The sequence below is a fragment of the Choloepus didactylus genome, chromosome 2 (genome assembly GCF_015220235.1).
Source record: "Choloepus didactylus isolate mChoDid1 chromosome 2, mChoDid1.pri, whole genome shotgun sequence".
NCBI classification, from domain to species: Eukaryota; Metazoa; Chordata; class Mammalia; order Pilosa; family Megalonychidae; genus Choloepus; species Choloepus didactylus.
The window spans coordinates 178,427,384-178,449,094 of record NC_051308.1 but is presented as its reverse complement, the minus strand read 5'-3'; the positions used below and the strand labels follow the sequence as shown (position 1 = coordinate 178,449,094).

Below are 21,711 nucleotides of genomic sequence, written 5' to 3'. Positions count from 1 at the left end.
TTTTTGGTTGAAAACTGGACATTTTAGATAAAATATTGTAGCAACTCTAGGTAATGATTCCCCCACCAACTCCATGCTTGTTATTATTTGCTTATTACTTTAGTGATTGGCTGGATTATTTTAGTGACGCTTACTCCTTCTCCCCTCCCACCCCCAGTGTTAAGCTTAAGCTTCTCATATTGCTCAAGGAGACACAGTTTGGGTATGTAAAAGACATCCTGGGATGACTGTAATACTGGTAGGATTCTTTTGAACTTTTTCTCTGACCACACTAGCCCCTTAAACTCCACGAATTGACTTTGGTTGTCTATTGTTCACAACAATGCCCTGGGGCAATCCTCTACAAACTAAACAAATCAAATTGTAGAGTTTTTCACATAATAGTTTGTGGTCAGTATTCAATATCTGTTGATCCCAAGAGAACTCTTCTCAACTCTCTTATTCCCTGGTTCTTTCCTACAAACTAGCAGGCTTGTAGTTTAGGCTGTATCTTCACTAGATCTAGGAATCTCCTTTTCTTTATCACAACTTCTGTTTTTGAGAGCACCTGTGGGTATAAATTTGTCCATGATTTGTTGCAAATTAAATCAGTTCCTTTAGGAAGATAGTAGGAGGCATCTATTATATGGCCTGCTTCTCCCCCAAGGCAAAATCCCTGAGCCAGGTTTCTTTGATTAGCATTCCTACTCTAGGAGTTAAGTGCTTAGTGGAGGGCAGGGCACACTAGCCTGAGGTCCTTTCAGATCTCTTCTCCTGGTATGAAACCACTTCTCATCAACTGAAAGAAAGGCTAACAGTGATTCACTAATCCCAGTAGAAGGATGCCCTTATTATCTAGAGTGTACTCACCTGGGACTTAGCTTCAAAACAGACAACTGGGGACAGAATGAGAAATGCTTAAGTTCTGCTCCTTCCAGGAAAAAAGTTGTCTGGCTGGGATCTGGGGGAAAGGGAGCCCTGTGTTCTTGGCTGCAACACTCTGGAGTGGAATCTTTGTTTTGCTGAAGTGTGGGTGGGGGTGGGGATGGGGGAGGTAGTGGTTAGCAGGGAAGGGGTCAATCTTGATTGAAATGAATGACTACAGAATTTTTAAATGAATTTTCTTAGATTTTCTTGAATAGTTTCTTCATTTGACGTTTACCCTTAGGATCATTTGCAGAGGCTTTAAATGTTTGTTTTTAAATAATTTTCACCAATTTCATTGTGCAGCTAGTCAGTAGACCTCCTCACACTGCCACAATAGAAGTGAATACACTTATCTTTTAATGTCTGCCAGATCTTTATAATTCCTGATTTGATTACCGTGCTTTCTCTTTTTCTTGATCATATCACCGAAGTTTAACTTTTTTTTATTACTCTTTTCAGAGAACAAACATTTTACTTTTTTGAACCTCTTCACTGCATGACTGTTTTCTTTATCATTAATTTCTGCTCTTCTATATTATTTCCTACCTTCTTTGAGTTTATTTTTCTGTTGTAGTTTATATATATATATATATATACACACACACACATGTATACACACACACACACACACACTTTACGTGGATACTTGGTTCATTAACTTTCAGCCCTTCATCTTTTCTAAATTACAATGTAAGGCTATATGTTTCTAAGCATTGCTTTAGCTGAATCCCCTAAGTTTTAATTTTAATGCCCAGGTGTAGGGAGGTACAATTTAAATACAGTAAAATTCATTCATCATTCTTAAGAATAAACTCATGGTAGTAACCTCCACCAGAAACACCTGTGTCCTTTTATGTTCAATCCCTTTCCCCTATTCCCTGGCAAACATTAATCTGATTTCTGTCCCTATTATTTTACCTTTTTTAGAAACTCATGTGAATATAATACTAGCAGCCTTTTGTGTTGAAGTTGTTTTAGTGCAATGCTTTTGAGATTCATCCATGTTGTTGTATTTATCAGTAGTTCACTGCTTTTTATGGCTGAGAAGTATTCTATTGTATGAAAGCACCATAACTTGTTTATCAGTTGATCAGTCTTTGAGTTGTTTCCATTTTGGGCTTTTATAAATAAAGCTGCTATAAAAATTTGTGTAGAGATCTTTGGGTCGACATGGGCTTTCATTTCTCACTGGAAAATAAGAGAATGCTGGGTGCTATGCTAAGTGTATTTCAGTTTAATAAAGACTGACAATGTTTTCTGAAGAGACAATACAAATTTCCATTCCCAACAGCAATGTTTGAGAATTCCTCTTGCTCTACATTCTTGCTAGTGCTTGGTATTATTATTCTTTTTAAATTTTTGGGTATTCTACTAGCAGTGTAGTGGTATCTCGTGCTTTTAATTTGCATTTCCCTAATGACTAATGATGTTGAGCATCTTTTGACATGCTTAGTTGGCAGCCTCATATCCTTTGGTACAATGCGAATTCAAATAGTTTGTGCATTTCTTGAGTGGCTGTTTAGATGAAGTTTAACTCATCTTTTTTTGCATTTATGGTTTTACCCAACCACAGGTCAAAAATTTTTTCTAAAAGTTGTATAGTTCTTTTACTTACATTTAGCTCAATAATCCATTTTGCATTAATGGGGTGTGTAAACATGGTGTGTATATGGTGTAGTGTAAGGGTTAGGTTCCCTTTTCTTTTTTTTTTCTGGATATAGATAGCCAGTTGTTCCAGAATTGCACCAAAACTGCATTGTCTTGATTACCATAGTCTTACAGGAAATCTTGATGTTTGAGTCTTATAATTTTCTCCTATTTTTGGCTATTCTAAATTCTCTCCATTGCTATATAATTTTTTAGAATAAGCCTTTCAAATTCTACAAAAGTATTCTACTGTTCTTTATTGAGAAGGTGCTGAATCTTTAGATCAAGTACGGGAGAACTAACATCTTTATAATAATATTGGTCTTCCAATCAATGAACAGGGTATATATCTGTTGGAAAATTCCACTTCACATGTTGACCTTCACAAAGAGCACTCTAGGCAAGTCATTTTTACACAAAACTTTCTGGTGGCCAGAATAACACACTGCGGCCACTGCATCCTGCCCCCAACCCCCATTCCCTAGCTATATACATTACAGTCCTTAAAAGGGCATAAAAACCCACTTACTCATTTCTCCATTGGCTCAATGCCATTCCTTCCCACCCCGACAGACCCCTGCATCCAATCACCACTTGACCCATCAGCAAAACAGATCCCTGGGTCCAGTCACCACTTGGCCCATCAGCTAAATCCTTGTCCACCTTTACCACGTCACCACCCGCAAAAGCAAAGCATAAATATAGCTTTCCCTGTCTCGGGTGGGCTGAAGCTTTACTTCAGACCCCCGCCATGCTGATGGTGCCTTTCCTTCTGACCCCCACCATGCTGCTGAGTGAATAAACCTTTCCTGCCTGAAAGTCGACTGGTCTCCATGCCCTCTATGACTATGCACCCCCAAATTTCTAACAATCTCTCCATTTATTTAAGTTATTTTTCTTTTGGCAATGTTTTAGAATTGTAAGCATACAGATTTTGTACATATTTTATATTTTATTAGATTTATCCTTAAGTATTTCACAATTTTGATGCTATTATAAATGGTAGTTTTTAAAATTTAAATTTCCAATTGTTCATTGATATTATACAGATATAAAATTGATTTCTGTATTTTTAACTTGTATTCCGTGACCTTACTAAATTCATTCATTAGTTCCAGCAGCATTTTTAGATTTTTGGCATTATACTGCAGAGGTGATCATGGCATCTATGAATAAAGACAATTTATTGCTTATTCTCCAGTCTGTATTTACTTTTTCTTTCTTTATTGTTCTGATTAGGAGCTCTAGTCCAATGTTGAATAGAAATGGTAAAAGTAGACATTCTTGCCTTATTCCCAGTGTTCAAGGGGAAGAAATCAGTCTTTCACCATTAGGAATGACATTAGCTCTTGATTTTTTATAATGCCCTTGAAGAAATCCTTTTATTCCTAGTTAGTTGAGAGCTGTCTTTTTAATCGTGAACAGATATCAAATTTTGTCAAATGTTTCCTTTAAGAATTCTGATGTTCACGTGGTTTCCCTTTTTCTCTATTAATACTGTGGGTATTATTGATTTTTGAATGTTGGAATAACCTTGAATGTAGCATCTCCACTTGTTCATGATGCATAATACTTTTACATAGTATTTGTTTGCTAAAGTAACATTACAGTTGCCCATGATTTTTGGCTATTTTAAATAAAGCTACTATGAAGATTCAGGCCCTCATCTTTGTATAGACATATACTTTCTTTTTTCTTGGTTAAACATTTGGAAGTGGAATGGCTGGATGACATATCCAATGTCTTAATACACTGTCTAATTGTTTTACATTTTACATTCCTACCATCAGTGTATTTGAGTGTTCCCGTTCTTCCACATACTTGCTAACACTTGGTATGGTTAGTCATTTTTTAATTTCAGACACTTTAATAGATACATAACAATATCTCATGGTTTGAATTAGAATTTTCCTAATGACTAATGATATTAGATTCAAGTACTTTATCATATACATACTTTGTAAATAATTTTTACCAGTCTGTTGGGTTTCTTTCCATTTTGTTATCAGTGTCTTTTAGAAAGCAGAAGTTTTAATTTTGACGAAAACCAATTTACCAATATTATCTTTTATAAATGGTGCTTTTGGTCTGTTATCTAAAAAATCGTTACCTAGCCCATTCAGATTTATATACATTTCTGTATGTATGTTATGCTTCAAATAAAAGTTCAAAAAAAGGTCATTCCGTAATTGTAAGTTTTCTAATGGGACAAAATAAACATTATGAAAATTCATTTTATGTTATTTTCAAGAGTACATTATTGAGAACATGAAGGCTAGCTATACTATATTAGCTATAATTAAAATAATAAGCATCTAGTTCTTAAAGTTATGAGTAGACCTTCTTCATTTTACTTTGTTACTCTTATTATCAATGATGAATTATAACGGTCACAGCCAACCATATACTGTAAGGTAGACTATGTGGTAAGGTCTCCAATAAAATCAATGTCAATATCTGAAGTGAGTGATTTTTTGAAAGCAGTATATTTTCTCCTTTTAACATTCCAGTCAGGTTTCTCATAGTGTCATTTTCAAATAAACTCAGAATTCAAAACAGAATTCAAAAACATACCTGTATGTATGGCTTATTGGTAGAAATACCCATTTTTTCTCCCGTTTTCATTTCAGGTACAGCAACCATGGTTTTTGATATACCAGTTCTGCTTTGGGTTGCACCCACATATCCTTTCATTTGAACTCCTTTTGCTGAGCTAGTAAAATTAATAGACTTCCTTGCTGATGAGCTACTGCTTCTACATCAGGAAAAGAAAACAAAATATAGAGGATTCAGAATGGAAAAGAAAAATCAAGCATCAATAAAACAAGACTTTCAATTAGAAACATGTAAACAATCTAAACATATAAATAAGAAACAATAGCCATTTGAGAGTTCATTACGTATAAATAGTTCTAAAGAGTTCACATTCATTTTACCATTTTTCCCTCACAATAATTCTCAGAGATTACTAAAAATATTATTTTATACAAAGTCACAGAAGTTTAATGGAAAACATTCCTACTAGAACTGAGACTTGAACCCAGAAAGTCAGACCCAAAGTCTACACTGATTTCTCTGAGTTTTAGTTTCCTTATTTGTAAAATGAGGATAATAATAGTACCTAACTCACAGGTTATTTTGAACATTAAATGAATTAATGTATGTGTTATGCTTAGAAAATGTTTGGCAAATAATAAGCACAAGTGAGTTTAGAGTGAAACCGTATAGGCAGATTTAAACATGATTAATGAAATCTTAGAAGGAATATCCTTAAGAGAAGGACCTACCTTAGCATTTATTTATTTTGTACTGATTGTACTGTGGATTTTTATAAAATGAGGATGACCTTCCCTTAATACGCTTGCAAAGAAGACATTCTAAATACTACTTTCACTTTCAAATCATAAAGAATCAGACTTAAAAATATTTTAAAATGACAATAAACCCTATTTCATTTTTTATTTTTCCTCATAGCAATTATCACTACATTATTTTTGTTTGTTGTTGTCAGCTCCTCTTCAAGAATGTAAGCATCTTTAGGACAGGGACTTTTGTTTTATTTATTGCTGGTATCCCTATCTCCTAAGACAGTGCCTAGTATATGGTGGGCATTAAATAAATATTTTTAAAATAAATGATAAAGGAATTCCATTCATGCACTATTTCAAATTTACATTCTTTTTAAGTACCCTAACTTAACCCTCTTCCTTCAGTCTCTATAGGACTCTACCCCCAACATCTCTAAGAAAGTATAAAACATCAATCAGGTAAAAACTCCTTTAAATTAATTACTTCTCCATTTAAAAATTCTTCCTCCACCTTCTACAAATTCATCTAAATCCATCTTTATCTCTCAGTGGAAGAGTTGTTTATCTTACCTAAGGCTGGTCTTTCTATTCGTTCTCTAAAACTTGTCTCTTACTACTTTCTTAGGGATTCTTCTCTATCAATTGCCTGTCTCCTACATCTCATTTCCTTCTGTCTTTTCCATGTGAGCATATAATTATGTTCTAGTAACCCCCATCAACTTAAAAATCCTTCCTTTAGCTATGTCTTCCTTTACTTACTACTATATCTCTCCTTCCTTTCACAGCCCAACTTCTTAAAATTGACTTCTCAAGTTGGTTTCTGTTACACTACTGTTTCTTATTCTTCAATTTCCTTGAGCTCTTCAATCTGTAACCCTTCCACTTTCTATCAATTAATGATTACCTTTTAGGTTTCTTTTTCCTTGATCTAATTCAGAATCCACAATTCATCATCTGAATTGTTCTTTCCCCATTACCCTTAAACTCTCATTTTCTCTTACCCTTTTGCCATACTGTCCTTACAAAACCCAACCAACCCAATTCCATTTTTCCTTTAAGTTCCTCTTTTTCAGATTACACTTTGGCTTAAATCTCAACTATCTGCTTCTCTCACTAGATACACTCTCCCTAGGTAAATCCAGCAAAATCCACAATTTCAATGACTACTTATATTTCCCTTTCTTATGGTAATCTATTCGTATCACCACTACCTTCCTTCTCCTATCATCTGTTGCTGGTTTGGATGTATTGTGTCCCCCAAAATGCCACGTACTTTGATGCAATCTTGTGGGGGCCAATGTATTTAGTCTTGATTAGGTTGGAACCTTTGGATTGTGTTGTTTCCATGGAGATGTGACCCACCCAACTGTAGGTGATAACTCTGATTAGATTATTTCCATGAAGGTGTGGCCCGGCCCATTCAGCATGGGTCTTACTTAAATCACTGGAGTCCTGTAAGAGCTCAGAGAGAAGGAGCTTAGTGCTATAGCCAAGAGAGACATTTTGGAGACAGCCATTGAAAGCAGACTTTTGCTGACACTTTGCTCCGAAGAAGCTAAAAGAGGACAAAACACCCCAACAGCAACATTTGGAAGAACACACTTGAGCTGAGAGAAGAGCCAGAACACAACCCAGGATCAGCAGATGCCAGTCATGTGCCTTCCCAGCTAACAGGTTTTCCAGATGCCATTGGCCTTCCTTTGGTGAAGGTATATTGTATTGATGTCTTAATGTGGACATTTTCATAGCTTTCAGACTGTAAATTTGTAACCAAATAAACCCCCTTTATAAAAGCCAATCCATTTCTGGTATTTTACATAACAGCAGCATTAGCAAACCAGAACACCTCCTATGTCCTGAATCACTGGCTTTCTCTCCAATGCTACTCCCAGCATAATTCTTGAATATATCAATATCCATTAAAGTAATCCTTCTAATACTCTTGTTTCTTACTCCTTGAACTCTTCATATGTAAATGATCTTGTCTTCCTCTGTACTTACTCTCACTTACTGAATTTGTCATACATTTGAGATTCTCCTTAGCAATGTCAACTATCATTTCCTATTTTTCCAGCTTATATATCCTCTTATACCCCAACTTCAACCATCCTTTCACCCTATTATGGCCTCCAATCTCTTGATTCTACCACTTTTTACTACCTTATCCGCCCCTCCCCTGCCATCTCTTACCTCGTGGGTTTAAGGTTAATTATTTTAATCCATAATTATTACAATCACTCCTTACTTACATCCTCACCTCCCTTTCCTTTCTTTTAAACCACTGTATTTGCTGACAAAACCAAAACCTCAGTTAATTCTGATTTTCCTTTTATTTTGAGCCTGTACCTGTGAAGCTAAAGGAAGCTGGAATAAAAACAGCAAACCATGATGAATGGTCTCACTTAAAATCATATATCACCAACTTAAAGGGGGTCCTTAATGTCCCAGCAATCATACTGTGATTTCTTCTTTTATTTTCTACTACACTCTATAAAGCCATGATGTCATACCTTCTCTCTCCTCAAATATCAATACTAATTCTCCTGTCTACTTTCAACTGACAAAATGAGAAAACTGAAGCAATCAGGTAACTCCCTCTTGTCACCTATACGTACCTGCCTGCATTTGTGCCTATGTTCTCTAGTTCTTGCCTATTACTGTTGATGACTTATCTGATTCTAGATTAGGACAATCCCTCTACACCTGCACTAGGTTTCGTTTGTTTTAGCCTATTCAAGAATATTTATCTAACAACTCTCTCTCTCCTGCATCATCAGCTTTTCTCTCTCTCTTGGGTCATTTCCTTTAGCATATATATGTTATTATTCCTATCTTAAAATAAACAAAAAGCTTCTCAACTCATCTGCCCCTCCAGCTGCCATCCATCTTTGTTCTTAAGGAGACAATATTAAATGCAATGATCATTTCACTGTTCTCATCTTACTTACCAGCAGCATTTGACCTAGTGGTTTATTTTTTATCTTTGACTTTTTCTGGCCACTTCCTCTGAGTCTTGTTTGCTAGTTTACGTTCAGCCTCTCATTTTTGTAGTGCCACGATGACAGTTTGGATATATTATGTCCCCCCAAATGCCACGTTCTTTAATGTAATCTTGTGGGGGGCAGACATAGTGTTGATTAGGTTGGAATCTTTTTATTGTTTCCATGGGCTATGACTCACCCAACTGTGAGTGACACCTTTGATTAGGGTGTGACTTGTTGATTAGATTATTTCCATGGCGGTGTGGCCTGCCCATTCAGCCTGGGTCTTGATTAGTTTACTGGAGTCCTTTAAAAACGCTGGCCAGACTAAGACTGCTGGCTTAGCTCAGAGATGCTTGGAGTTGTGACTACTAACGTTGGCTGACGCTTTGAGATGCTAGCCCAGAGTCTGTTCCAGAGAAGCTAAGAGAGGACAAGCTCAGAGACATTTTAGAGAAAACCATTTTGAAACCAGAGCCCCAGAGCAGCCACCAGCCTTGTGCCTTCTTGCTAACAGATTTTCCAGGATGCCTCTGGTCCTTCTTCAGTGAAGGTACCCCCTTGTTGATGTCTTTGCTGGGACACTTTTATGGCATTAGAACTGTAAATTTGTAACTTAATAAATCCCCTTTATAAAAGCCAATCCATTTCTGGTATTTTGAATAATGGCAGCATTAGCAAACTGGAACAGCCACAGTGCTCACCCTTGAATTTCTTCTCTTTTTCTGTCTATGCTCATAGAATAGGTGAATTCATTAAATGCATCTATATAAGAACTACCAAACATTTATATCTGACTGGACCTCTCCCCTCAATCATCAATTCATATATCTGCCTACCTACCTGAAGTCTCCAACTCAAACTCGGCATGTCCAAAACTAAGCTCCTGACACCAACTATTACCCATCCTCACCCTGTCCAGCAAACCTAATCCTCTGGAAGTCTCTCATATTTTTGTTAATGGAGACTCTGTTCTTCCAATTAGGCCAAAAAACTTCAAAACATACCCAGAATCTAACCATCTGTCACTACCCTCATTACCACCATCCCGGTCTAAACCACCATCCTCTTTCTCCTGGATTATTGCAGTAGACTCATCTTGCTGCTTAAGTTTGATCCCTTTTTGTCTCCTCTCCACAGGGCAACCAGACTGATCCTTTAAACACAAGCAAGATCACCACTCCTCTGCTCGAAAATATCCACTCATTTTCCATCTCATTCAGAGTAAAAGCCTAAGTCCTAATAATGGCCTACAAAGTCCCATAGGCATCTAGTTAGGTTTCTGACTTCATCTTCAACACTCTTTTCCTCATTTACTCTTCTCCAACAATACTGGCATCCTTGATAGTCCTTACCCATGCCAGGGCCATTACCATATCAGAACCTTTGTACTTATTGTTCCCTCACCTTAAATAGTCTTCCCCATGTATGTAAATGTTTAGCATCCCCACTTTCTTCAGGTTTTACTCAAAATCACCTTATTAGTCAGCCTTCCCTAGCTCCCCTATCTAAAATGTCAAACATCCCCCCCCAAAGCTCTGTATTTCCTTGCTTTATTTTTCTCTTTAGCACTTTTTACAACTGTATATAGTTTACTTATTTATATTATGAATAAACTGTTTGTTCCCTTAGAATGAAGGGTGTTTGGCACTGTTTTGTTCCCTGCTGTATCCCTAATGCCTACGAAGCTAATACACAGTTGCTGCTTAATAAATACTTGTTGAATGAATGAATAATCTCCAAATCATATATCTAAGTCAAAACATTCTCTTGATCTTTAGACTCAAGTTAAAGAGCTGCATGTGAACCTGCATCTCAAACTGAATATATAGATAATAAAATCATATTATTACATTCACTCAGAAACAGTTCTTCTTCTGTTATTCCCTATAGGAATGAATGATGTTAGATTTATCAATTAGGTAGTTACTGAAAACTTCTGAGAGAGTATTATAAATGAATGCAGAAAATCTTCAGACTGTAAGTCTTATGGGGAGGGACATGCTTATAGTGTTCACCAATGTGGCCCCAGCCTTTTTAGCACTATGCCTGACAAAAAGTGAGAAGTTAGAGAAAGTATAGACTACTTCTTAAAAGAAATGGAAGGAGGTGCCTGTAGTCAATTATGTTATAAATCTAAGGTATCTATCTATAGCTGTCTGTCTATCTATCTATATATCATGTTAGAAAACGTAAATCTGTTTGAAATAAATAATCCCAAGAGGAAAAGTAGGAGTGGTTTAAGAAAAGGTTTCTGCATTAGCCCCTTCTTAGTTTAATGGAATGAAGGTAATTCCAGTCTAAACCAAATCAATTTCTTCCATTCACTGAACAGTTACTTATAAAACACTGTATGTATGGCTCTGTGCTACATATTGGCAGGGATATATGAATCAGACACTGGCCCTAAGGCGCTTAAAATGTAATAAAAGACATAAAACATGTAAATGATTATAATGCAAATTCAAACCTGCATTTGCCTCAAAAGAGGTTACACACTAGATGAAATCAAAGTTGTGGGAAAGATTTCTTTCAGCCAGAGGAGTGAGGCAAGAAATCATGGAGGTGATATCTGAGTCAGGCTTTGAATGACAGGTCAATTTTGAAAGAAGAATGAGTATGGTGTATGTATATGTGTCTGCGTGTGCTTATTCACGTCTTTAGCAGATAGAAGTGAGGGGGAAATTGGAATAGGACAGGAAATACATCTTGAGCAAAGAACACTGTGAACAATGAAGGCAGAAAAGCATGTGGTATATACAAGGAATTCAAAATGATTCACTTAAATGCATGAAGGAAAACAAAGTTAAAATTTGAAAACACAAAACAGACATTAAAGTTCTTTTATGCCAGGCTAATGCCTTGGAATTTACTACAGAAGCAAAGTACTGCTTTTGAAGGTTTTTGAGCATAGGAGGGGTAAAGTGAGAAGCATTACGTTCAGAACACCATTCTGTTTCCAAACAAAAAAGAACAAATACACATGCCTTTAAGTGGGAATATAGCATACTTGATGTGTCCAGGAACAATATGGAGTGCAAATGGCCAAGGGAAGAGTCCAAGCTGAGATTCTATGGGGCCCTGTAAGGACAAGAGCTTTCACTTTGGGTGAAACAGGAAAAACTGGAACAGAGTTTTGAGCAGAAGGGCCACATTGATTAACATGGTGACAGTGTTGGCAGGGAGAATATTTAAGTGGCTTCTGAAATGTGGCAGTGACTTACACTGGAGTGCTAGTTTCTATTTATTTTGCTGGTAGCTTAATAGAATTTGCTGATGCAGTAGAGTATAAGAGAGAAGTCAGGTTTTTAACCTGAGTGACTGGAAGAGTGGAATTTGGCATTTACTGGAATGGAAAAAATTACAGACTAGACTGAAAATGAGGGGGAATTAATTTCAGTTTTGAATATGAGTTTTGAAATGCCTATCAACTATTAAGGGCAGATTTGTTTTCTAATTAGGTATACTTTCTTGGGAGACATCTTGGCTAGAGATATAAACTTGGTAGTCAACAGTATACAGGTGAATTTTAAAGGCATAAGACAATAGTGAAGAAACGGGGTTGAAGTACTGATCACAGTAATACTCTAATATTTTAGATGTGGGATGAGGAGGAACCAGCAAAACATTTTGAAAAAGAGTAGCCAGGAACTCAGAGGAGATTTAAGGAAGAGTGATATCCCAGAAATAAATTTGTTTCAAAATTCAAGAAGTGATATACTAGATCAACCCTGCTGACGGGTCAGTTAAGAACAGAATTGAGAACTGGTGATTGCATTCAGCTGGATGGTTACTTTCATCTTCACACAAGCTGTTTTGTTGGAGTGGTAGAATGGACAAAATCTTGAATTGAGAATGGAAAGGAAAAACTCTTTCAAAAACTGCTGAAAAAAGAATAGCTCAGCTGGAAGAGACTGGAGAAAGATGAAGGTTTGAGAAGAGTGAACAAAAGTGGTCTGGATGTGTGGGAGAGTGAATAAATTAGGGAACTTTAGTGGAATTGCTGGGGGTGGGGTGGTTACTAAGGCACCATTGAAGTTTCAAGTGAGACAAGTCAGCATAGCTTGTGGGCTTTTCTCCCACCTCTATCCACTGTTGCAGAAAACAGTGGCAAGAATAAGTTTTATGGCAGGATGGTATCAGGAGGAGGCAGAAAAAGACCTAGACTACCGAGCATAGTAATTGCTTGGTCTGGTGGCTCACAGAAGCTGAGAGCCTGAGCATCTAGGCACAGCATGAAAGGCATGCTTGAGAGAAACATGACCGAAAAAAAATCGGGAGTGCTAGGAAGAAGAGCAGTTTTAAACAAACCAGCTCTTTTTTCATAGAGCAAGCAAAGCAGTAGGGGTTTGAAAAGAATTATACTAGGTCGAGGAAGGAACTTCAAGGGAGCTCGAAGACCTGGGAGCCTCGAAGGCTGCTGATTGAACCCAGAAACAGTAAGGCAACGCCTTCCCAAATTCAGGGACAGGATCTAGTAAGGCTTCCTCCGGTATTTGCTGGGATGGACTAAAAAGTTTTAGCGTTGGAACTTACACCGCGAGACTCGTCTGCTTGCGACTGCTTGCCGGAGAGATGGGCATGGTGGCAACTGGCTGGGGGTTGGTCTACCAGCTCCTTCCCTAGCGGGTTCCGTTGTACCTAGACCCCAAGCCCGGGCGTTAGTCACTCGGGCCAAAGCACCGGAATGTTTGCCCGGCGTCAAGGAGACGGTGGAGCCTGGTTCAACAAGCGGCCGCGCGGTTGGCTGGCAGCAAGAAGCCGAGGAGGAGGGCGGAAGCGCAGGGGAGGGCCAAGGGTTGGTGGAGGAGGAGGAAGCTCCGGACGATAGAAGAAGGAGGCGGGCGGCCCGGGCCCCAGGCCCCTCCCAAGCTCTGAGTTTCCCCGGCTGCAAGCGGATGGATGGGGCTTCTTCAGGCCGTGGCGGCAACAGCGAGGGTAGCGGCGGCAGCAGCGGCAGCGGCTGTAAGTGAAGTCTTCACAAACCACCTCTCCCCTCCTATTTCTGTTTGCGATGAAGGGGTCCTGAGGTCCCCTCGGCCCCCTTTCTCTCCTCCCCCTCCCCCACCACAGAGGACCTCCCGGAAGACGCTTAACTTCCGGGGAGGGGCTGTGAGAACGCGCCTGGCTCGCTTCCCAGTGTGGAGCAGCGGTGGCCGCCCAAGCCGCATGCGCATACCCCCACCCCCACCCCCGCGCTGTCTGATCATTCGTAGACCTGTCTTTTTGCCTTCGCTGCGGCGGCGCGGGTTTTCCGCGGCGTCCGCGGTTCGCTGGGAGTACGCTGCGGAGTGACTGCGCGTCTGGCCTGATTCGCTTGCGCCCCTTTCTCTTTTTGGTCGCGAATCCCACTCAGGGTGGGGCTAAGGTGACCACCCGCCTGTGGCTCCGCCCTTTCTCCCTGTATCTCCATCGGTACTGTCCGATTCCGCGGAGGCTCCTGCTCGCACTGCAGCCTCTGTGGTGAGCAGGGTCGTGGGTGAATGTGCCGTTTTCGGAGGGAGGGAAGAGAGACTCGAAAAGGGCCTTATTGTGAGGGAACGTGGTCCTCCCATTCGGTGGGAGGATCCCTTGGTACAGATGCTCCCTCTTATCCATCCCTTTGAGTGGCCTTGTTCTTCCAGCTTGTGTTAGAAAGATAGATCCCTGGCCTGGAGCCCATCTCTTGTCCTCCTTGCTGTGTAACCTTGGGCAAGTCACTACCTGTCTCTGGGCCACAGTTTTCCCTAATGCTTCCTCCAACGCTGAAACTCGGTAATTCTGCATAAAAGCTTATGCAGTTACAAGACAGTTCTGGCTACTGAGGCAGTTTAGCCGAGATGATCCGGGGTTTGAACAGTTCTTCATTCTTCAATTCATGGGTGGAAAAAGGTGAACTATTTGTTGGGTCACTTTTATCCCTTTATTATATTGGTTACAAATTGCATGGCTTTAGAATCATTAATGTTTTTATGTAATTATCATGGGTCCTTGTCCTAATTCCCCACTATCTTTTTTAAGATGTAAGGCAGGGTGGATGTTGAACTTATTGGTACCATTGTCCGAGTCTCCTTGCTACTAAGACTTTCTTTCCTTTGATCCAGATGGTGTGGTGGCTCGATTCTCCCAGTGCCTGGCTGAGTTTCGGACGTGGTTAAGAACCTACTGGTTGAGGTTCAGTGCAGACAAGACGGATGTGATGCTGGTAGGCAGGGGCACACTTGGAGATTAAGGGAGGGAAAATCCAAATTCCCTCAAGTAATATAAATATTATATTACTCTTCTTATATGTTCCAGTGTTTGAGAACTGATGAGCCAATAATTTCCAGAATTTGAGATAAAAATAACATGTCAACCATGTAAGAAATTTAAGAATATCAATTTATAGTAATCTGATAAAATGGGGCTGCTGGATGAAACTCTATGTAAAAATTATTATGAAAAGAAAAACTAAAACTGTTCTTTGAAGAATCAAAAGGCTATATAAGTGTTTTAGTTTGGTGTTACTAATAAAATCAAACTAACAAAAAGATGATGCTGATCATTGCATAGATGTGGGCCTTCCAAATGTAATGCATTACTGCTTTGCAACCTACATTCTCCTTACTAAGTTAAAGGTAAACTCTCAATTTGTCAGAAGTGTCATTTTAAAAATAAGTTGAATTGTTTGGTGTTTAAGTATTTTCAACAAAACTAGTAGTTATCCATACATTTTTACCTGCACATCATGAAGATATGATGTAGGCTGTCACTTTATTTAAATAAACATTAGGATAGTTTGAAAAATAATCTCAGCAGGGTCTTATGGACCCTGAAAATTGTTTGATATAAAATTTGTTTTTAGGATTTTGAGTGTGCTGTACTTATCTATTTCAATCAAATGGCCCCAGAGTTGAAAGTGTAAATAGTGTTTTCATGGTGCATTTTGAGAGGTATCTTTTTGAATTGCATAAGAGATATGTTTGTGTAGTATAGGAATATATTTGTAATTAAGATGGGTGTCAGAAGTACATAAAAGGTTATATTTCTTAGGTATATGCAAACTGCCAAAGAAGTTTATTTTTTGGTTAGTTTAAGGTACTGGTTAAAGTAAAAATTGTGACCTTAAAATGATTTACAGCAAAATAATAACTCAGAGGAGTTCTTGTGTGTGTGTGCGAGAGCCTCTGTAAAATTGTTTAATAGCTTTTTAATGGATTGTACAGTGAATTGGTAAAAAAATTCCCAATATAAGATTTTTGAGTATCTTAATGTGGTAAAAATTAATGTTAGTTTGCCTGAAAGTAAAGAGGCCTTTAGGTGGGGAAATAGGAGCTAAGGAGGCATTTATTCAGGCTTTGTATAGCATTTTATTTTTTGCTTTGGGACATTAGCCACAAATCTCACATAAAATTGGAATTAATCACACTTTTTAGTTTAAACATTTTACTACACAACTCTTATAACTACCATTTTAACTATTGCATTAATAAATAATATAAATTAATCATTTTTAAAAAGTCATAGGTAATGGTGAATTTTCTCATGAATTTAGCATTGTCATGTCCTGTTTATAACTCTTCTGGTATCAATAGACTTTTTAAATTTTGGTGGCTGTTGTTAACCCGAGTATGACTATTGACTGTTTGCATTTGAATGCACAAAAGAAGACATCTGTTGAATTAATCCAAAGAACTGAAGAACTAGGAGTAATGGATAAAAGTAAAAGGAAGATAGATTCTGACTTAATAAAAGGAAGAATGTTCCAAATATGAGAGCTTTTTTGAAAGAAGCAGCCTCTTCCTGAGGTAGTGAGTCACCGGAGGTGTTTAAGCATTGGTTGAAAAGCCTCTCAGTGGGGAAGAAAAATGAGAGGTTCCTACCTCTACAGGATAGAAAATAGATGAAAGACCTCTAAGGTCCCATCCAACACTAAGATCTCTGACTAATGAATGGTTAAATTTTACATCCTTGATTTTGAAGAGGGTAAGCAAGAATTTTGAGAAAGACTTTTTTTCCCTTAAGATGGCTCCTGAAATTTTTAAAGGTAAATATGTCACTAGAATAAAATGGGAGTAAAACTATACTGAATTCACTAGTAATGTGTTACTGATGACATACAGTGTTAGAGCTGCTTCTCTTGAGCTTTAGAATATCTGAAATTAAAAAACATTATTGAACTCACATTTATAAAAAAAGGGGGGGGGAATGTAGAAGGAATTTTTTCCCTTAAGGGATATTGCCATTTAAAATTAGCAAAATTGATATTAAGTAATTTATCAGTAAGCTGGATACCCATTCAGATAGGTCTCAGACCTCAGTTTTCCTGACAATTTCAAAATTCATTCAGTAGTTTAAGGGTCTGTGGGATTTTTTTGATGGTTAAGCTGAAGAATCAAAGATTAAATGGGTTTAAGCAAACAAGATATTCTTTCACCTTGAATTTTGACAATACTTTTTTCATTTTCCTTTTGGTATCCAGATAAATTTTATATTTCAGCTTTTGTTTTTTTACCAGAAAATTCTCTTTCATGCCCATACTATAAAGCCTGAGTTTCTACCTCTAGGCCCCTTATTCTTTATATGTTTTCCCACCTGTACATCCATTGTTCCTTGCCTTTAGCTCTTTCCATTGAGTAGACAGTGAAAACTATTTGGATACAAACTGACAGTTTAAGAAGTCTTTTTTATTTCAAGTTCAAAGGACAAACATAATTCAGGTCAACAGGGTAATTCTCAGAAACTATATACCTGTGCTATTCCCCCAAGGAATCCTGAAAAACACTTATATTTACATAAGTATATAAGTATTCTAAAAAATGAAAACACAGTACAGTTAATGGTAAAAATTGTTTGTAGATTTGGGAACCTTAAAGTTTTCCTTTCTCTTCTTTCCCTTGCTTTTCTTTCAGTAGAAAATGTGCATCAGATGTTTATGTTTAATTGGTTTACAGACTGTCTGTGGACTCTTTTCCTGTCAAATTACCAGGTAATGTCCTTTCACTTAGCAGCTACTTCATATACCTGTAAATGCAGTTTATTCATGCACAATTATTGGACATATAAGTTTCAAGTTAATGTTGAATCTTTGGAAATAGGAAACTGATAGCATCTAGAATTTTAAGGAAATACAAATAATTTAAGAAAATAGCCTTCCCCATATTGCATTGTAAGTTAAGTCTTAACTTTAAGAAAAATTGTGTATGTATACATTCATGCAATATATTGTCGCATTGGGACCACACTATTTAGAGGGAGTGAATATTCTCATATTTAGTTGGTTTTGGTAGTCATTTTTGAAACTACATTAAGAGAAACTTTTGAACATTAAAAATTCTTGAACTAAGAACTTTTTAATTCATGCTTTAGATATTAGTGAACATTGTAATATTACCTTGGCATTAGTATCTGCCTTAGTAGTGGAAGTGAAACCTGTTTGTTATTTTGCAGTCATTGGCTCTGGCAATCATCAGAACTGGCATCAAGGCCAATTGGCAGCTCGAGGCCAATACATTAAGATAAACTTTCAGAATTCAGGCAATGCAAATAAGCGGGTTCTTTCCATGCAGTCAAGTCGGAGATTATTTATATCCATCAGAGAGCAGCTTTTCAGGATTTTATATTTAAAAATTTTTGTATAGTGCAAAATTCAACCGGTGTTGCTACTGGGTGTGAGGAAAAGCAAAAGAGATGTGGGGATGGCAGACCAGACTACCTAACAATCCCTTTTCTTGATCTCTTTACTCTAACCTCTCTAAAGATAGTAGGGATGTGGGATTTTACATTTCCTTTCAGGAATCAACCGAGAGAGAAATAATTGTCAAGGGATAACCGCTTTCAAAGTGCAGTACTGTACTGTTGCATCACAGTAACATCCGTTTTCCAGAAGATGCACTACAAAAATGACCTACATGTAAAATACAACGTACTTTTTCCCCTGCAATGTAAATGCCGGACACGGCTTTTTCGCCACCTTTCCTTGACTTCGGTCCCCTAGGGTTCCTCCCCCAGCTGGAGCCATGGATCTGCTGGGGTGCGGAAGGTCCCGGAGGGGAGATGCCCACCTTCAAGTCCCCACACCCAACTTGGCTCCGCCCCCTCCTGAGGAGGGCTGGCCGCGGGACCGTGCGCGCGCTTGTTTTCTCGCGCGCGTACCGGCCTTTTCCCTCCAGCCCAGCCCAGCCGGGGCGCCGCGAGGGGGCGGAGTAGGGTGTGGTGGGCGCGCTCGGGCGGTTCCTGCGCGTTCCCGTTTAGGCAGCGGCGGCGGCGGCTTGATTCCCGTTGCCGAGTCTCACATCCGGGTTCTGGCGGTGACCCAGCTGCGGCCGCCGCGGAGATGTGACCCGTCAGTACGGCAAATATGGCGGAGGTAAGGGAGCGAGCTCCCCCGCCCTGTCCCGGACCTGGGTGCCCCCGGGCCCTGGCCGGGGAGGAGTGGAGTGGGCCTGGCTAGGGGAGGCCCAGCCCTACCGGCGCCGCTGCCCACCTGTTGTCCGGAACAGGCCGCGCTTTGGGCGGGAGCTTTCTTTGGAACTTAGTTGAGATGGGTCCGGGGAGAGGAGAAAGCGGAGGCGTAGTTGGACTTCAGAGGCAGTTTGAAGGGTCGATTACTGCGTAGTAGTGGGTGTCGCGAGGGGGAGGGGGTGCACGCGGGGGAAGGGGCGCCTGTGGCGCAACTTCGCCGGCCGGTGCTAGGGGCCCAGAAGAGGAGCTGCAGCTTCCTCTTGTGAAGTTTCTTGTCTCCCGAATCAGGATGTTGTTGCGCCCTTCGCGTAACCCCCAACCGTTTGCTACTGACATCCAGTCTGGTACTGGAGAAAACGTAGGGCAAAACGGCCTTTGATTAAATCTGTAATTTTCTTGGATGATGATAAATTTAACGTGGAGAAGTTAAAATTAACACGGCCAGCCTCATTCCATCCCTTCAGGCTGGGAGAGTTCCCCGTTTCTGCAAACAATTCCTTTTTTCCTTCCAAAGTAGAACGTCTTACCCTCTGTATTTCTGCAAAGTCGCTTTCCATCTTTTGCCCCCCCCTTCACTTTCCAAATCAATGCTTTTCCTTCAACTCAGTGCCACCTATTATTGTTTTCTTATTTTTTTGTTGCGGAAGTTTGTTTTGTCTTCCTTCTCTTTTTTTAGTACACAGGTTCCCAAAGCCCCGTTTCTTTGGTGGTAGTTTGTTTTACGTTTTTGGACCTAAAATTTATGGGCGAACAACCACTGTTAATTTATGATTGGTTCGAACTTGGTAAATACTGCTGAAAATATTTTACTTTTTTCCCTTGTTCTTGGAAAAATTTCGTTATTCTTTACCCCCTGGAGTTCCAGAGGTGATATATTTGGACTTATGTCTCCTTTGAGATAAGCCACTGTAAATGTTTGGTTGATAAGGCATGTCTCTTGTTTGAATTACCATTTTCCTGGTCTCAGAGGCGCTCAAAGACAAATCCAGGAAGTAGATAGTTTTATTTACTATCCAGCCCCCAGTTTTCTTCTTAATTTGTTGTTTGCTAAATGAAGGCAATGGTGAGTACCTTCGTCAACACTGTATCTCCTTTTGAAATCTTAGAATACAGAAACTTGACTAGATTATGGGAAATGTTAATTTGGAGGCCTTTTCCTGTATCTGTTGTCTGGAGGGACCTAAAGTTTCTGGAGTGGCTGTTAGGAGTTTCTGCTTGAGGTCTGACGTTGCCCCTTCTGCTTCCATTGTGGAAATTGGCTTTAAATTTATGTTCCGGAGTATTTCCTATTAAAGGAGGAAGCGATTTTACTATAGCAGAACTGTTTGCTGACAATACTTTTTTAAAAACATTTAATATTTCTGATTTACAACTAAATTTAGGTCTTAGGTTTATTTTCATTTCTTTTGCTCTTCATGTTTAAAGAAGAATGTATTTTCAAGGCACATGAATTGGAAAAAACATAGTACATTCTATTTCAGTTACATGTGACTGAGTTTATTTTACTAGTTGAAAGTCAGTGTCTAGATTTTAGTCCTAGTGAGGTACTTTCTTTTCTTAATGTGTATAGTGTGATTTACATATATTTTGTCATGTGTATAGTTTGCTTTACATATATTTTGTCAGTTTGTTTTCAGTGCAACCTTTCAATGAATGCCCCTTAGATAAACAGCAGTGTGCTATAGGTTGATGTGGTTTCTTCCCTCATGGTATTGCTCACAGAGAGTCTGTGAAGTGGTTTTAAACTCAATCATATATTAAGGCAAGTTATTATTGAAGGTAAATAGCCTAGCGGATAAAAAATACAGTGAAATTTACGTTTTAAATTTAAATACTGCCCAGAGTACTCAAAACCTAAGATGTAAATGAAAGTATATTAATATTTTACTTCTTGTTTTAGAAATTAAAGATGGTTACGTTAATGCAAGATACAGGGAGAACAGTAATTTAAATCACTAATCATTTCCTAATATTTCTAGTGTTTGTTTTAGTTTACTTCAATATTTCATCACTTGGAGAAAATAACTCACTTTCTGTAGGAAAACTTGAGTGGTAAAATTTCAAGAAGAAAAAAATTAAGTTTTATTGTCATCGCATTTAATAATTCATTTTTTATATTCAAATACTTATAGATGGTTTTATTGATAGTAAGATCTTCTTGATCTGTGTCCTACAAAACAACATAGAACACTGAAGAAGTGAAAAGTAAGCTAACTTATGATTTTCCTAGTCTTGGTATTTTAGTAATTAGAATGATGTTAGAGACCAGTGGTTTAAAAAAATTGAATGAAGGAAAATGCTTGGTTTATAGAGTGCCTTTTACTGAACTTCATTCTTCCTGGTGCTAAAATAAAGCATGTGGTAAAATAATTCAAATACTGAACTATTGCATTTTGGTCAAGTAGACCTGAGGATTGAGACTAGTGAAATAACAGAAAATGCAAAAC

At 38.4% G+C, this 21,711-nt stretch overlaps 2 protein-coding genes across 8 annotated transcripts in view; one reads left to right on the top strand and one right to left on the bottom strand.

The window, feature by feature from the left end:
- DNAI4 (dynein axonemal intermediate chain 4) overlaps positions 1-13,846 on the bottom strand; it is a 140,707-nt gene extending 126,861 nt beyond the window's left edge. The window contains exons 1-2 of one of the 2 annotated variants that reach the window (XM_037826958.1): positions 13,379-13,846; positions 5,128-5,308 (exon numbers count right to left, since the gene is read on the bottom strand). In XM_037826958.1, coding sequence (XP_037682886.1) covers positions 5,128-5,308; positions 13,379-13,425 — 228 coding nt within the window. In that variant the 5' untranslated portion in view covers positions 13,426-13,846. Of the gene's footprint in view, positions 1-5,127; positions 5,309-13,378 lie in introns of those variants that run through there. The other variant, XM_037826959.1, reaches the window with a different exon arrangement.
- MIER1 (MIER1 transcriptional regulator) overlaps positions 13,655-21,711 on the top strand; it is a 70,579-nt gene continuing 62,522 nt past the window's right edge. The window contains exons 1-3 of one of the 6 annotated variants that reach the window (XM_037826965.1): positions 13,656-13,807; positions 14,926-15,026; positions 17,716-17,789. In XM_037826965.1, the coding sequence (XP_037682893.1) occupies positions 13,741-13,807; positions 14,926-15,026; positions 17,716-17,789 (242 nt within the window). In that variant the 5' untranslated portion in view covers positions 13,656-13,740. Of the gene's footprint in view, positions 13,808-14,041; positions 14,306-14,925; positions 15,027-17,712; positions 17,790-17,814; positions 19,170-21,711 lie in introns of those variants that run through there. The other 5 variants (XM_037826961.1, XM_037826962.1, XM_037826964.1 and 2 more) reach the window with 5 other exon arrangements.